General features: G+C 48.8%; 1 protein-coding gene across 2 annotated transcripts in view; it reads left to right on the top strand.

Annotated features, from left to right (window-relative positions):
• Positions 1 to 16,104, top strand: part of MDGA1 (MAM domain containing glycosylphosphatidylinositol anchor 1) — a 56,910-nt gene that overhangs the window by 24,599 nt on the left and 16,207 nt on the right. For both annotated transcript variants that reach the window (XM_074348605.1, XM_074348604.1), the window contains exons 2-8: positions 3,913 to 4,052; positions 6,979 to 7,153; positions 8,869 to 9,065; positions 9,895 to 10,027; positions 10,273 to 10,542; positions 12,228 to 12,557; positions 15,419 to 15,715. In XM_074348605.1, coding sequence (XP_074204706.1) covers positions 3,913 to 4,052; positions 6,979 to 7,153; positions 8,869 to 9,065; positions 9,895 to 10,027; positions 10,273 to 10,542; positions 12,228 to 12,557; positions 15,419 to 15,715 — 1,542 coding nt within the window. The remainder of the gene's footprint in view (positions 1 to 3,912; positions 4,053 to 6,978; positions 7,154 to 8,868; positions 9,066 to 9,894; positions 10,028 to 10,272; positions 10,543 to 12,227; positions 12,558 to 15,418; positions 15,716 to 16,104) is intronic.

The following is a 16,104-nucleotide window of genomic DNA, read 5'->3' as shown; positions in this document are numbered from 1 at the left end:
GGCTCGAAGCATTTGTTGTTTGATAGACTGAATGAAGGGATTATGTTGTGGTGCCTCTTGACTCAGGCTCTGGCTTGGTTGCGTTTGGAATCAGAAGATGCTGTTGCTGGCAGTGCCTTCTTGGGCTTTGTGGAGTGAGAGACTAAGATTCAGGGGGAAAGAACCCCTTTGGGGGCCTGTGACTCGGTTCAGCCTCAGAAACACAGTTTTAGCCATTCCAGGGGTAAGCAGAGTGGGGCAGGCTAACTCTTGTTAATGAAACTCAGTGGGGGTAATCGGCAAATTGGAATGCCTCGGCCAAGGGAACCTGGGTGCTTTGCTACCGGCCAGCACTTGCTCCAGAAGGAAAATCTGCACCTGGACGAATTCAGCCACGGGATGTGGCTCATCAAGCAGGACTCAGAGTAAAGGGAGTGGGTCATTGTAATGGTTGGTGTTAACAGTGCAAACTGGATAACCTCAATGGGAAACGCCATCAAAGGGAGGTGGATGCTCTTTTTTATCTAATTGAAATGTAACTTAGATACTGTAAAATCTTAAGCAAATAACTTGATGCATTTTTACGTGTAACCCATATAAGCACCACTCATAAGAACATTTCCATTCCACTAGATGGGATCCCACATCCTCCCCTGAAATTCTCTTGTGCCCCTCCCAGTAAATAATCCCCTACCTGCACCCAAGGGCAACCACTGTTTAGACTGTTACTATAAGATTGGTTTTTCTAGTTTTGAATTTAAAATACTTGAAATCATACACTATCTCCTTTTTTATGTCTGAATTCTTTCACTCAGATTGTGCTGTGAGATTCAATGGTGTCATGCGTCTACCAGTAGCTCATTTTCACTGCTATGTAATATTCCATTGTATGAATATACCAGAATTCATTTACCCATGAGGCTCTTGATGGACATGCGGTTTGTTTCTTGTTTTTAGTTGTAATGAATAAAACTTCTATGAATATTCTTGGACCTATTGTTTGGTTGTCATAAGCACCAATTTCTATTGGGTACATACCCAGGAGTGGAATTCTTGCATCATGGGGTGTACACTTGTTTAGCCTGAGTAGGTGCTGCAAAATCTTTTCCAGAGTGCTTCTACCATTTTAGAGTTGGATAGTCTTAATAGTTGGATAATAAAGGGAGTTGGATAATCTTAATGATGTCATCATCCATGATGCCAACTCATAGCCCCATCTCCAGTGAAGAAGCATACCTGTCAGGTAGCCAGAGGCCTTGTGTCTCCTGGCTAGGCCCTATCTTTTCTGGCTTGGGCTGGCTGGCCAGGCCCTGAGAAGGTCCAGCTGTCCAGCTCTTTTTCAATATTCCTTATCAGTCACCAAAGCGTCTGTCATTACAATCCTGCCTGGCTACGGGCAAGCCACAGTGTCCACGATTACAGCTTATCTTCCATTGGAGCCTGTTAAATCAATGTCTTCCTTGTTGAGAGGCACCCTAGGCCTCTTACAGACATCCATGCAGCCTTCTAGTCTTATCAGCACCTGGCACACACATCATGCATTGGTGGGTTGTTGTTTCCTAATGAGATTTCTTGGGGACCATGGCCATAGATGGCCGTCTCTTCCAATGCATTTTCATTGCAAGTGGTGACAGTTTCAGACCCATTCCCCAGATTCTAGGCTGTTTCTTATATAGGGACTATGAGCTGATTATAAAATCCATAGAAAGTATGAGTTAATAAAGACCTCAGTGTTTTATCTAATCCACTCCCCTCCTATTGGTGGGGAAACTGAGGCCCATGAAGTCTGACTTGTCCAAAGTCACACAGCTTGTCTCCTGACAACAAGCCTAGGTTCATTCCTCCATGGCAGCCAGACTGGACACTCAGACTCTGGGTTGGTGGCAGTTGCCACTGTCTGCAGAACCTGCTGCTGTTTGCAGAGATTCTTATGGTTAAACGTGGCCTACATCACTCCCAATGATTGCCCCACAAGCTTTTTGACCTGCAGGCAGTCTGCCTCTGTGGACCCGCCTCTGTAATTAGTTCATGACTGTCCCATCAGTGTTGGCTGGGGAGACTCTATTAAGGTGCTACCTGTGGCAACAGTGGAACACATCAGAGGTCTACTAAGCACTGCTCATTTATCCTGTGTTATCACATCCATTCTTGTGAGTTCTCAGGTTGGTAGCATTCTCTCCATTTTAGAGATGATAAAATGAAGGTCCAGAGATTACTAGTGGTTTGCCCTGGGTAATACAGAATATAAGACTGCTCTGTCAGCCGCACAAAGCCTCCCTGTTCTTTGAGGCCTGGTTCAAATGCTGCCTCTTCCATAGAGCCTTCTGTGATTCTTCCTCTAGCAGAAGGTGATGCCTCTCCCCTCTGAGCCCCTAGGGCCTTCTATACCTGTCTTATGATGCTCAGCAATTTCACCATGGGATATCCTGATAAGTTCATTTATTCAGCGTTCACTGGGTACCCGCTATACTCAAGGCCTTGTGTTGGGGGTACCAAGGTGAAGCTCATGGTTTGGTAGGCAGAAAGACAAGAATCCTGAATTTGGTAGACATACAAATTGATGTTTTGTTGTTATGCTGGGTGAGTGATGGATACAGAAGAAGGGAGGATGCAGAGCAATCATGGGATACTTTCTGGAGAAAGTTATACATTTTATGTACCGGTTTTGTCTTAGCTCTGAGCACCTCTTCAGGGCAAGAACTCAGTTTTTACCTCCTTGTATCCCTTGTGCCCTGTATTAGCTCTCTCTTCCACTCTCTCCACCCTCAACTGTGAGCAGACAGATGTGATGGAGGCCTTGACACCCTTCCCAGAAACCAAATACTGGTGGGCTGGGGGCTGGGGGCTGGTTTGCCTTTAGGGCAATGGGGCTAGACGCTGAAGGAGGGCTGTGTACTCTCCCAGTTCAATAATTTTCCCTTTGGATCCCCCCAGTCATATCCTCCCTCCGGTCCCCTAGCCCTGGCCAGACTTCAGCCCTGGGTACTGTTGGAGAAGTCAGGGAGGAGCCAAAGTCTTGTGAGAGCTTCCAGGCCCCCAGTGAGATCCTCTGTCCCTTGGAGAGGAGGCTGGCGCAGGCTCAGGGAGCAATGAGGGAAACGAAACAGGCCTCTGGGTAAGGGAAATGTGCAGCCAGTGAGGCTGGGGGATATCTCAGTTAGGTTCATTAAAAGTAGAGCCTGGGATGATTGGTAGGGGTGAGTTCAGGCAAGTGATTTGCTGAGAAAGTGCTCTCAGGACAAACTGTAAAGGGACAAGGGAAACAGCCAGGTGAAAATGTGGTTTAGTTGACTTTGACTCAGCGTGTTCCCCAGGAAGTGAGGGGTGGGGTGGGTTCTGGAGTATGAACAGCACCACCATCATCCCATCTTAAGGCAAGAGGGCTGGGCTTCTGCATGGTGTCCATCGGTCATTGGAGGGTGTGTGTGTGTACTGGGGAAGGGGGTGACCTCCTATGCATGTCTGGTCCAGGCAGCTCCCACTGGCTAAGGGCAATTTCTTGGGGAAGGTGAGCTCTGTGCGCCTAGCAGCTAACACAACAGCTCGGAATGGAGGCACCTGCCAGATCTGGGGAGCTGGGCAAAGCACCAGCAGCCTCTGTGACAGGGGGCTGCTAAGATAGTGATGCTCACTGAGTAATAACCAATCTGTACAGATTACAAAGCCTCCTCACAATCCTCAGTTCATTGAAGAGTATAGATCTCTTGCAAGGGTGTTGGGATGGCAAGGAATTGGTCCTTTCCTGAGACCCTGGCCCTTCCAGTTCTGGCCTGGGGCCCTGGGAGGAGTCTTTCTTGAGCTCAATGGGATCAGTCCCCATGGGATGGCCTAGGGAGGTCTGGGCTGACCTCTCCCGCTGACACACTCAGGAGGAAGCCTTAGACCCCCTCTGGCCTAGGTGCCTCTTGTCTAAACCTCCCCCTTTCCCACCAGCTCCAGCCCAGGCTCAGATCGTGCATGCAGGCCAGGCGTGTGTGGTGAAAGAAGATAACATCAGTGAGCGTGTCTACACCATCCGAGAGGGGGACACCCTTGTGCTGCAGTGCCTTGTCACTGGGCACCCTCGGCCCCAGGTAAGCCCCTACCCTGGCTTCACTTCCTCACTCTCCATCCCACTCTGGGATCAGAAGAGGCAGTAGGAGCTGGGGACAATGGCATGTTAAAAGAAGACAGGAGCCTGGGGCTGAGGAAATAGCTGGAAATAAACACTGTAGGGGAAGGGCTAGAGGCTGTGGGCTTATTCACCTGAAAACACTGATGGCTGAGGGCAAAAACTGAATGTCAGTTGTTCAGTTCCACTCCATTCCCTACTGAGCAGACACTCCCTCAGATATACCTTCAACCACTGTTTGAGGGCAGACCCTGTGCCAAGCACTATGCTAGGTACCGTCTCCAATGTTTTCTCTTTGGAGCCTCCCAATGATGCTGCGAGGAAGGCATTAGGGCCTTCTATTTTAGTTGAGGAAATTTAGGCTCAGGGAGGTTGGGTAAACTCCTAAGGTCACCCAGCTCTTGTGAGGCTGGAAGCAGAATTTGAATCCAGAACCAGTGTTCTCTGCAGCTTAGCACACTTCCTCCCATTGTATCTGTCTTTGGGTTAGGGGCCTGAGGAGTTACCAATAACATATAATACAGTCTCTACTTCAGGCTTTCAGTTGGCAAGCCCCACACTTTTGAGGTTAAGAGACTCAAATCTATTAGAAAGTAGCAGAAGATGAGTATCTGGAAATGCCAGGGGAATTTTGTCCCAGACCAAGTGTATGGTTCAGGCAGGAAGTGTTGGCTGGTTATCACTGAGAGCTGATGGGAAGAGGCAGGAGGATGGGCTGGAGGGATGAGGGAAATTTGCTGGCAAGTTGCTGTGAACTTTAGGAGCAGCAGAAAGGTTTTTGATTGGCTCCCAGGAGGCACAGTGATTGCAAAATCCTCTTTTTGGGATAATTTTAGGAACAGGGGCAGCTTTGGTAGGTTTGGCCTTGGGACAAGCAGATATGTTTAAATGTCTAAAGATTAATGGAAGGAATGGAATCCATAAGACAGGAGATTATAAAACCTGAGCAGTTAAGATATGGAAAAAAAGCAAATAGAAATCCTAGAAATAAAAATAATAGAGTCTCTGGAAAAATTGGCCTCCATACCATAGAAATAGCTAAAGAGAAAACTGGTGAACTGGATGACAGATCTGAGGAAATCAGCTAAACACAGTCTGGAGAAGACAAAGGAAAGGAAAATGTGAAAAGGAAGCTGGGAGACGTGACAGAATGAGAAGCTATAGCATACACCAAGGCATTACAGAAGGACTAGAAAAAACTGAGAGGAGGCAATATTTAAAGACATAAAGGTAGAAAATTTTGTAGTATTAGAGAGTAGTGCGAACCCTCAGATGAACAAAATAAACCGAGTCCTAAGCAGTTTGTAAACAAACCCCATCTAGGTAAATCACGATAAAACAGCAAAATGTTAAGTACAAAAAGAAAACATATTTTCATGGTCTCATTCTTTCTCCAAAGCACCCTCTGATCTACATCTGAATGGCCTGAAACCACATGTAGTCTTCTTGAAGTTTTGTAACCCCTGGGTCCATGAGGGTAGAGTTGAGGGTGGTAAGGGGATGACAGCAACAGAAAGGCCTGCAGTGGTCCCTCCCTGCATGAGAAGGTTGTTCTTTCACCCACATCTCCCAGCCTTGTTGTTTTTATGGCCTGTGCCCTGACCTATTTACCAAGATCAGGGGCCTTGCCCTATGTCAGTAGTCAGCAATCCTCCCCAACTTTTAAGATGGAAGCTTCCCTACCTTATCCTCCAATCCTTACAATTTAATAATCTGGAACTGATAAGTTTTTCTTAAACCTCTGGTACTTTGAGTCGTAGCTCCAGTTTCTTGTTTGAGCCTTGATGTTTTCCCATAATATAAGGCAATGTTAATAGTAACACAAATTTCTTGAGTGACTGATGTATATCAGGTGCCACACTTAGGTGTTTTATGTACATTCTTTCTAAACCTAACAGTGACCCTGCAAAGTGGGTTTTATGCTATATAATAGCTATAGTTATCAAATGCCCCAAAACTTAGGGGCTTAAAGCAACACACACCTACCATCTCACAGTTCCTATAGTACAGGAATCCTGGAGCTGCTTAGTGGGCTAGTTCTGGCTCAGGGTCTCTCAGGAGGCTGCAGTTATTTGAGGACTAACTGGGGCTGGAGGGTCCACTTCCAAGCTAACTCCCATGGCTGTTGGCATGAGGCTTCTGTTCTGCCCCTGTGGCTCTCTCCATAGGGCTGTTCATGACATGAGAGATGGCTTTCCCCAGAGCAAGTGATCTGGGAGAGCAACCAAGATGGAAATCATTGTCTTTATAACCTGATCTTGAAAGGATACACCATCACTCCTGCCTAACTCTATTGATCACAGAGATCATCCCTGGTATAAAGTGGGAGGGATACAGGAAGGTGTGAATACCAGGAGGCAGGGACCACTGGGGGCCATGGTGGAGGCTGACTATCACATAGACCTCTTTCACAGATAAGAAGTCTGAAGCTAGGAGATGAGTTACCTACCCAGGGCCACCAAGCTAGTAAGTAGAAAAACAAAAATTTACTCAAATTCTTGGTCTTCCAGGCACAAACTATATCCTCATTTAGTCTTCCCAGTAAGCGTAGGAAGGGAGTATTATTTCCATTTTACAGATAAGGAAAGGAAGGCAGGAGAGGGTGGGTAACTTGCCCACAAATCCATGCCCTTAATGACTGTACATACTGTCTTTTTCAAAGCCTCCTCCATCTGACCGGATTCATTGGGCTGTTTACTGAGAGGTCCTACTTCCAGTGTGCATTCACATGAGGCTATTTGAGTTAATTTCCCAGGCCTGTGTATGCCCTGTGTGTGCTGGTGGAAAAGTATGGGGGTGGGCAAGGAGACACAGCTGCAGGGTGTTCAGCCTGGAGCCTCCCTCCCTCACTGCGGGCACTGTAACTCTGACCTGCCCGGCCTGCCCAGGTGCGGTGGACCAAGACGGCAGGCAGCGCATCGGACAAGTTCCAGGAGACATCGGTGTTCAATGAGACACTACGCATCGAACGCATTGCGCGCACACAGGGCGGCCGCTACTACTGCAAGGCCGAGAACGGTGTGGGTGTGCCGGCCATCAAGTCCATCCGGGTGGACGTGCAGTGTGAGTTGGAGTTCCCCTTCTCTGTCCCGGGGCCAGAGTCTTGACCCTGAGGGCTCAGGCTGGGAAGGAGGAGTGAGGAGGAGGATGGAAAAGCGATACCTCCATGGAGAACAACAGTACAAACTTTCTCTCTTCCAGGTCAGAGAAGGGCATCTCTGGTGTTCCTTTGATGTGCACTACCCCATACCACCCACACATTCCCACCTGTAATCCCGTATGAACCTTGCAGCATCCCTGTAAAGCGGTCAGAGAGGGCAGGACAGGTTGGATTATACCCATTCCACAGATGAAGAAGCTGAGACCAAGATCTTGTGACTTGCTCATTGCATAGACTTTTGACTATGGTCCAGTGTCCTTCCCACAGAACCTCATGTCTCTGTTTTTGTCCCAGGGCAGACCTGAAACTTCCCTACCCCAACACTTGCAGGACCAGGCACCCCTCAGTCCTTGCTGGTGGCTGAATGAGAAGACCCCAGTCCCTCCCTCTCCTCCATGGACATCCATCCCCTTGATCCCCAAGAGGCTATCTCCCTGCTTGCCACCACCTCTGTGCCCACCCAGACTGATGTAGGTACTCAGAAACTGTGGCACCAGGCCCAATGGCCTGTCTGCCACCATCTTAATATCTACAATGAACCTACCCATTAAATATACCCCTGCTCCCAAATGGGACCTTGAGCAATGGAACCTCAGGTCCTCTCTGCTATCTCCCATCAGCCACCCAGGGACCTGCCAGACCCTGGGGCTGAGGGTTGTTTCTCAAATTAGTGCAGCTGAAAGCAGCTGGCAGGCATAGTTTGGGCTTCACCAATACCCTGCCTTTGCCCATGGCCTTGGTTATGACTTCTATCATAGTGAGCTGTGGAAGGAGGACAGAATGACTGGATGTTAGGCTGTGGAATGTTGCTGCCTTTGATTCACAACCCTGGCTGCACATTAGACTCTCAAGGGGATCTTTAAAAAAAAATAATAATGTGTGGGTCCTCCTTCCAGAGATTCTGATGTAATTGATTGGGGGTGGGGGCCTGACATCAGGATTTTTTTCTTAAACATTTTTTAAAAGTTGAGTATTAAACTACACCCAATAGAGTGCACTAATCCCATGTACATTTCAATGAATTCTTGCGTATATATGTGCATGTGTAAACACCATTCAGTTCAAGAGCATTTCCTAGAAAGGACCCTAGAAAGTTCCTTCATGCCCTCTCCCAGTCAATAATCTTAGAGGTAATCACTCTTCTGACTTCTGACACCATCAGTGAGCTCTGCCGGGCATCAGTATTAAAAAGAAAATCTCCATGTGATTCTATTGTGCACACAGGAGTGAGAACCACCAGTCTAGTTCAATTTACCAGTGAGGAAACAGGCCCAGAGAGAGAAGGGATTTGGGCAGGTCATGCTACAAATTAACAGCTAACCTGGGATTTGAACCAAGTTTTCCTAATTTCCAGTCTGCAGCTGCTTCCTCCATCCCATGATAGGAGGGTGCAGATAGACATCCCCCACCCTCCATGCAGGTCCTTGGGGAGGGACAGCTGAGAAGCCATCAAGTCCAGTCCTCTGCTTCTGACAGGTTGGTCAAGCTTGCAGGGCAGGGAGGCTCTCTGGAAGCATCCCATGAGGGTGACTTAACTTTCCCTGAGGGCTGCCAGGGGCCCAAGCCCCGCATCTTGGGATTACCCAGCTCTGATTCCATTAGGGCTGTGCCCTTGCAGACCTGGACGAGCCAATGCTGACGGTGCACCAGACGGTGAGCGATGTTCGAGGCAACTTCTACCAGGAGAAGACGGTGTTCCTGCGCTGTACTGTCAACTCCAACCCACCTGCCCGCTTCATCTGGAAGCGGGGCTCTGACACCCTGTCTCACAGCCAGGACAATGGGGTCGACATCTACGAGCCCCTCTACACCCAGGTCAGGACAGGCGGCAGCTGGCCCGGTCTCATGGCTCACCCCACACTCCTCCTCCTGCACCCTACAAGGCAGGGTTCTGGGGGTGGGGTGTGAGTCCTCACTGTCTGGAGTTCCAGGGACTGCCCTGACTCCAACAGTTTTCTTCTGACATCAGAAGCATGCATTCTAATTGGGCTTCAGACAACCTGGAGCAGACCAAATCGGGACAGAAAGGTCAGGGAGCAATGGTGAGGACAAGAGAATCCTCAAGCAACATGTCCTCTAAGAACATTGCCAGTTGGGAAAGGCACCCCCTAGGGGCAGACAAATCATCCCTGCCTGCTGCTGGCTGGCTGGGTCTTGGGAACTCATGGGCAGGCAGAGCAGGAGTTGGGGTAGAGAGATGACTCACTTCCCACAGGTCTCCTACAGTCCCAGGAGATGGTGATGAAGCCATCCTGCCAGGGAGGACTTTCAGAGGCAGCTTTCCTAGGTGGCTGTCAGAACTCCATATGTGGCCGTGGCCATGGCCTGTGGGCCCAGCCCTATGTTTGTATGGGTTGTAAGACAAAGCAGGATTCCCTCCTTATCCTTCCATTTCCCAGAGTGGGGCAGCTGAGGCCTCATCCTGGCCAGTGTGTACCAGGACTCCCTCAGACCCGTGGAAGTCCAGGGCATGGGGAGTGTGGTACCTTCCCCACCCAAGGCTCTGTGTCTCTGGGGATAAATGGTATGGAGGTTGGGAAAGTTGGGAACTAGAATAGGAATTTGCTCTGGTGCTTGGTGAATGTGTATGAGACCCCTGGAGGCTCAAGCAGGCTCCTCACCCCAGTGGTCCACTGCTGCCCAGGGGGAGACCAAGGTCTTGAAGCTGAAGAACCTGCGGCCCCAGGACTATGCCAGCTACACCTGCCAGGTGTCTGTACGCAACGTGTGCGGCATTCCAGACAAGGCCGTCACCTTCCAGCTCACCAACACCACGGGTACAGGCACTTCCCCTCCCATCCCCTTACCCATCTGGGCTGAGTCCCTAACCAGGAGATGGTGCCTACCCTACACAGACCCCAGGCACATCACCATGAGTGTGTCCCCTCCTCTCTTCCGTGTGTTCCCTCCCTTCTCCCTGCAGGCCTTCCCCAGCCCTCCATGGTTTCCCTCCCTGCTTCTTCTCCCCAGCATCCAGCCCTACCTCACAGTCCCCTAAGACCCCACCTCCTTGTCCTCCTAGCACCACCAGCCTTGAAGCTGTCTGTGAACGAAACTCTGGTGGTGAACCCTGGGGAGAATGTGACGGTACAGTGTCTGCTGACAGGCGGTGATCCCCTGCCCCAGCTGCAGTGGTCCCATGGACCAGGCCCACTGCCCCTGGGTGCTCTGGCCCAGGGTGGCACCCTCAGCATCCCTTCAGTGCAGGCCCGAGACTCTGGCTACTACAACTGCACAGCCACCAACAATGTGGGCAATCCTGCTAAGAAGACCGTCAACCTCCTGGTGCGATGTACGTGGCTCTGGAGGGGTGGGAGGGACCTCGGGAAGCAGACAGGGTCCCTGCCCCTTAGGAACTGAAAGGGACCTGTCTCCTTCCCCTTGGTAGGAGAGAGAGGCTGAGGAGGCAGGTTCCAGAGCTTTGATTTCCCTGCAATTCAGGTCTCTGCCAGCAGATGGCAGGACTAAAATTTGTATAGAGTTTTATCTACAGTTTACAATCTACATTTTCAAATGTCACCTCAACAATTCAAAAAGTAGGAAGAGCTGATATTGATTACCCACATTTGTTTTAGATTGGGAAACTGAGGCTGCACAATCTAAAAACGTACAAATACTTTTCTTACTAAACTTCAGCCTCAGTAATTGTCATTAGCTGCTTGATAAGATATTGATTTTTGCTGCTCTGCTTTAAGGAGAAAACTTTAAATCCTTCTGCTTGTGCAGCTTTAGGTTGTTTTAAAATTTGTTTTTGAAGAATTTTTTTTAAAAGATCCAGGCTTGTTTCCAGCTCTTTAGCACTTGAAAGTAAAGTACAGCTTCTGTCAAATTCAACTGAGGGACTTCTGAAAAAATGAACACTCTTCTTTGTTCATCTCTCACTAGTGCTCTCCCTGACTCTCCTCCCAAAAAGAAGCTAGCTATCTATGACTTTTGGCTTAATTCTGATTAAGCAGAGAGAAAGATAATAGTCAAACTGTGGCTATCTGATTATTACTTTTTCCTTTGATGATACTTTTCCCATCAGAAGATTGTTTTTCTCCACCTGATTCCATCTGGCCTTTAAAACCTGAATTAATAAGATTGCGATTTTCATCAAATACTTGCAATCGCCTCTTAAGGTGACACGTAACCACTTTGTTCAGATCAGTCCTGATTTATGGTTGTTGTACCAGAGTCCTATCCAGTGAGCACCTAATATTAAGAATTCTGTCTAACTCTTGGCATACATCAGACAATATTCAGATTTTTAAAAGAGGCCAGACCTTTTTCTTTCCAAACTCTGTATTTTTCTGTAGTTGCATGTAAAATGATTGTATTGATGTTTTTTGATGATACAAACTTGTTGCAAAGAGTTAAATAGCACAAAAGAGCAAGTTAAAAATTTCCCCTCAATTCCCCTCTGTCCCGCTCTGTAGATAGGACCACTATGACATTCTGGTGCATTCTTCCAAAATTTGTATTTTGTATATTCAGGGTCTAAAACAATAATAAAAATAAAGCAGTATAGTAATTAAGAACGCAGGCTCTGAGTGTGAGTTCAAGGTTGGCTATTTACTTCTTTGGGCAAGTGAATTAAACTATCTGAGCCTCTGTTCCCACCTTTGTACAACAGGGACAACAAGGTGCCTCCCACAAAGATTGTGGGATGGGCTAAATGAGGAAACCCACATAAAGTGCTTAGAGCAGGCCTCTCACATAGTGTATGCTCAGTCAACAGTGGCTATAATGATTACTACATCCACTTTTCTACAGTGAGCTCTTTTTGAACTTTCTGAAACATATATGAGCAAGCGGAACAATTTTCAAGCAGAGAAAAGTGATGAATTCTCCTGGGAGTGGGGGTTGTAGCCCCCAACTTCCAGGAGGGCCAGTTAGAGGGGAGAAGCTCCATCTGGTTGGGGGGGTGGGGGTGGGACATAGAACCCTGGCTTTGGGCCAGCCTCAAACCACCCTTTCCTCCCCACCCACCCATAGCTATGAAGAATGCCACATTCCAGATCACCCCAGATGTGATCAAAGAGAGTGAGAACATACAGCTGGGCCAGGACCTGAAGCTATCATGCCATGTGGATGCAGTGCCCCAGGACAAGGTGACCTACCAGTGGTTCAAGAATGGCAAGCCAGCACGCATGTCCAAGAGGCTGCTGGTAACCCGCAATGACCCTGAGTTGCCCGCCGTCACCAGCAGCCTAGAACTCATCGACCTACACTTCAGCGACTATGGCACATACCTGTGCGTGGCTTCCTTCCCGGGGGCACCTGTGCCTGACTTGAGTGTCGAGGTCAACATCTCCTCTGAGACAGGTGGGCAACTGGAGGGGCAACAGGGAAGTGTGAGGGGGCTGGAGAGACCCACAGAGGGGAGGTGGGGGCAGCAGCTGGGAAAGAGAGGCCACAGTGAGGAGGATACCATTTGTTCATGCCACATGCACTTATTAAACATTTGTTGTATGCCAGGCATCGTGCTAGGCACTGGAGTAAAATGGTGGGCAAAACAGGCTCTGCCTTCATTGAACTTAGTAGGAGGCAAATATTTTTCAGATCATCCCACAAGTAATTATATCACTGCAAACTGTGATTCATGAGAAACAGGAAAGAGTTACCTAAGACAGAATGTTTGATTTGAGATCTGAGGGAGGGGCAGGATTTTAGTAGGCAAAGTAGTGCAAGGGAGGGTGGAAGAGAGGCAAGACAGGCCAAGAAATCAGCATGTACAAAGGCACTGAGGCAGGAAAGTGCATGGACTGTTTGGAGCACTGAAAGAAGGAGAGTGTAGCTGGGAGAATGGAGTGAGGTGAGAGTAGAGAGGTTGACAGGGGCCAGATTTTGCAGGGGATTTTGCTCTTTATTCCAATAATAATAGATAACAATGAAATAATGGCCAACATTTACTGAGTACTTACTATGTGTTCTGATGGTTTTATATTGATCTCATTCACCTTCATGATTTGCCTTATGGGTTAGATGATTTATCTTGAGTTTTTAGAGATGAAGAAACTTAGGCTCAGAGAGTTTAAGAAACTTACCTAAGGTAACACATCAGTAAGTGGTGGAGCTAGGATTTGAACCCATGCGGTCTGACTTCAGAGCCTGCTCTCAGCCACCTCTGAAGCATTTATACTTTGAGAATGACAAGAGTTTGGAGAGAATGACTTTGGAGAGGGTCTCAAGAATCTCATCTCCAGCCCCCAGTATCTTGCACTGAGCTGTTGGCTGACTTTGGCTAAACCTCTTTGACTCTCTGAGCCTCAGTCTCTCTTCTGTGAGACGTTGAACCAGATGGCCTTGGAGGCCCTTCCCATCCTGACATCTTAGCAGGGAGAGGCTAGGTGAAGCTGGAGGGGTCAGGAAAGACTTCCAGAAGAAGACTGACCTGAGCTGGGCTTTGGGAGTGGACCAGGCCTCCACAGATTCCACAAATCCATTTTGAAAATTGGGTGTGGAGCTGGGGACCGAAACACAAACACCACTGCCCTACCCTCAGAGCTCATTGCCTAGTCAGGGAGATAGACCTATTGTGGAAGTATCAGGTAAGGCACTGGAAAAGGAAGGGCAAACCTTAGATAAGACTCAAGAGCTACAGGTGGGATCTGCAGAGCATCCTGGAGATACGAGAAGAGTACCAGGCTGCCTGGGGTCGTCAGGGAAGGCTTCTCAGAGGAGTCATGTCCCATGTGAGCATTTGCTAGGTAGGGGAACAAGCCCAGGAGAGGAGGAGCAGGGACCCTCCAAGGAGTATGCGACTTGTCATGTCTAGGAAGTATGTTCCTTGCAAGTGGATCCCACAGCTGGGACACAGGATGGGAAATGGAAGGTGAGGCTGAGGGATGGCATAGGCCAGATCATGAGGACCTTGTCAGCAGAACCAAGGAGTTTGAGCTTTAACCTGAGGGCAGTATGGCCTCAAAGGAGGGGTATAGCCCTTTAGCCTGTGGAGGCACAGATGGGTTGAGAGCTGGGATGTTTTAGAAACAGGGAAATCAATAGGGTACAAGGCCATTTCCTGCATTTGACTCATAAGCTTGATGCCTAGGGCATGGAAGCTTTTTAAGGGTCTTTGGAAATAGTTTAGACCTGGAAAAATTAATTAATTGGTTTCAATACAGAGAAAATTGCAGAATTAAAGTCAAGAAATGTATAAATGTTTACAGAATATAAATTATGCTAACTAGATAATTGGACTTCAGCTTGCATGTAGAGTTATTTACAATTTATATTTAATGTAGACATTTTAATTTGCTTGATATGATGTGGGATGGGACTCATGGAAGTCTTTAAAAGACCCTTCATTTGGGTGATATATTGGGTTGGATTGGGTTTGGCTGTGAATAACAGAAAATCTCTAAACACTACTGGCTTAAATGAGCTAGTTGTATATTTTTTCTTCGTGTAAAAGTGAGCAGTCCAGGCTGGAATAGTGACTCTGCTCCACCAAGTCCTCAGAGGCCCAGGCCCCGTCTTGTGTTGCTGTTCAGTTATCCTTAGCATGGGCCACCTTGTCCACAATGGCAGTGCGAGCTGCAGCCATCAATCTGCATTCCAGCTTGCAGGGAAGGAGGAGTAGAAGACGGGCACCATCTCTCCCTTTAATGACCTGTATCTCATTGGCCAGAATTTAGTCACATGGCCACAGCTAGCCACAAGGCAGCTGGGAAATACAGTCTTTATTCTGGCTGTGTGCCCTGCTAACGCCCAGATATTCTATTGCTTTAGAAGAGGGTAAGAATGTTGGGGGACAGCCTACTAATCTGTGATAGAGAAAGAGAAGACGGAAGCTTTAACTAGAGCAGGGCCAGTGGACAGGAGAGAGGGGATGGAGGGAGAAGATATTTAGCAGAACTGTCTAAAAGGTGGAATAAAATAAACGAAAGGTGGAATCCCGAAAGCTTAGTAATGTTGGGGTACAGGAATAGAAGGAGTAGGCTTGGACGACTTCAGTTCTCTTTCTGAGCTGGGAGACCTTGAGGCAGAGACTCAGGAAGTGGAGAGAATGTGGGGAGGGGTGTTCCCCTCTGGAGATACTGCGGGATCTATGGATGATCTGGGATGCGGAAGGGAGGCTTGCACCCACGGGGAGGGAAGCAGAAGCTCCAGATCAGAGGCCCAGGGGGCAAGGTTGGGTGGTGGAGCTCAAACCCCGCTCCTACCTCTCCTCTGCCCCGCAGTACCGCCCACCATCAGCGTGCCCAAGGGCAGGGCGGTGGTGACGGTGCGTGAGGGCTCACCGGCCGAGCTGCAGTGCGAGGTGCGGGGCAAGCCGCGGCCGCCTGTGCTTTGGTCCCGCGTGGACAAGGAGGCTGCGCTGCTGCCCTCGGGGCTGCTCCTGGAGGAGACCTCGGACGGAAAGCTGCGACTGGAGCGTGTGAGCCGCGACATGAGTGGGACCTACCGCTGCCAGACGGCTCGCTATAATGGCTTCAACGTGCGCCCCCGCGAGGCCCAGGTGCAGCTGAATGTGCAGTGTGAGTCCCTCCGCCTCACCCGGACCACCGTCCGAGCTGTCCCTCCTGGTTTCCAGTCAGGCCTGCCTCCGCTTCACCCCTTCACCACTCTGGGCCAACCAAGCTCCGTCTACTACTGATACCCTTAAACCGTCCTTGACCCCGTGCTCTGACATGGAGGTCCATGACCCTTGCCGCACTTCTACTTCGTGTCTCCCCACCTTCATTCCCAGGGACCCAGTGAGCAAATAACTGATTTTGACAGGTGGAAATGGGAATTTGAAGGAGGAAGGACCTTCAAGGGAACACTGCGTCTGATAGTGTAATGAGAGTTAACTCATTACCTGCCAAAAGCACTGCTCTAAGTGTTTTAATGCACTAACTCAGCCCTCCACAGCCCTATATATAGA

Source organism: Camelus bactrianus, chromosome 20, assembly GCF_048773025.1.
Source record: "Camelus bactrianus isolate YW-2024 breed Bactrian camel chromosome 20, ASM4877302v1, whole genome shotgun sequence".
In the NCBI taxonomy this organism is placed as follows: Eukaryota; Metazoa; Chordata; class Mammalia; order Artiodactyla; family Camelidae; genus Camelus; species Camelus bactrianus.
The sequence above is the reverse complement of the archived record's forward strand: the minus strand, read 5'-3'. Positions and strand labels throughout refer to the sequence as shown.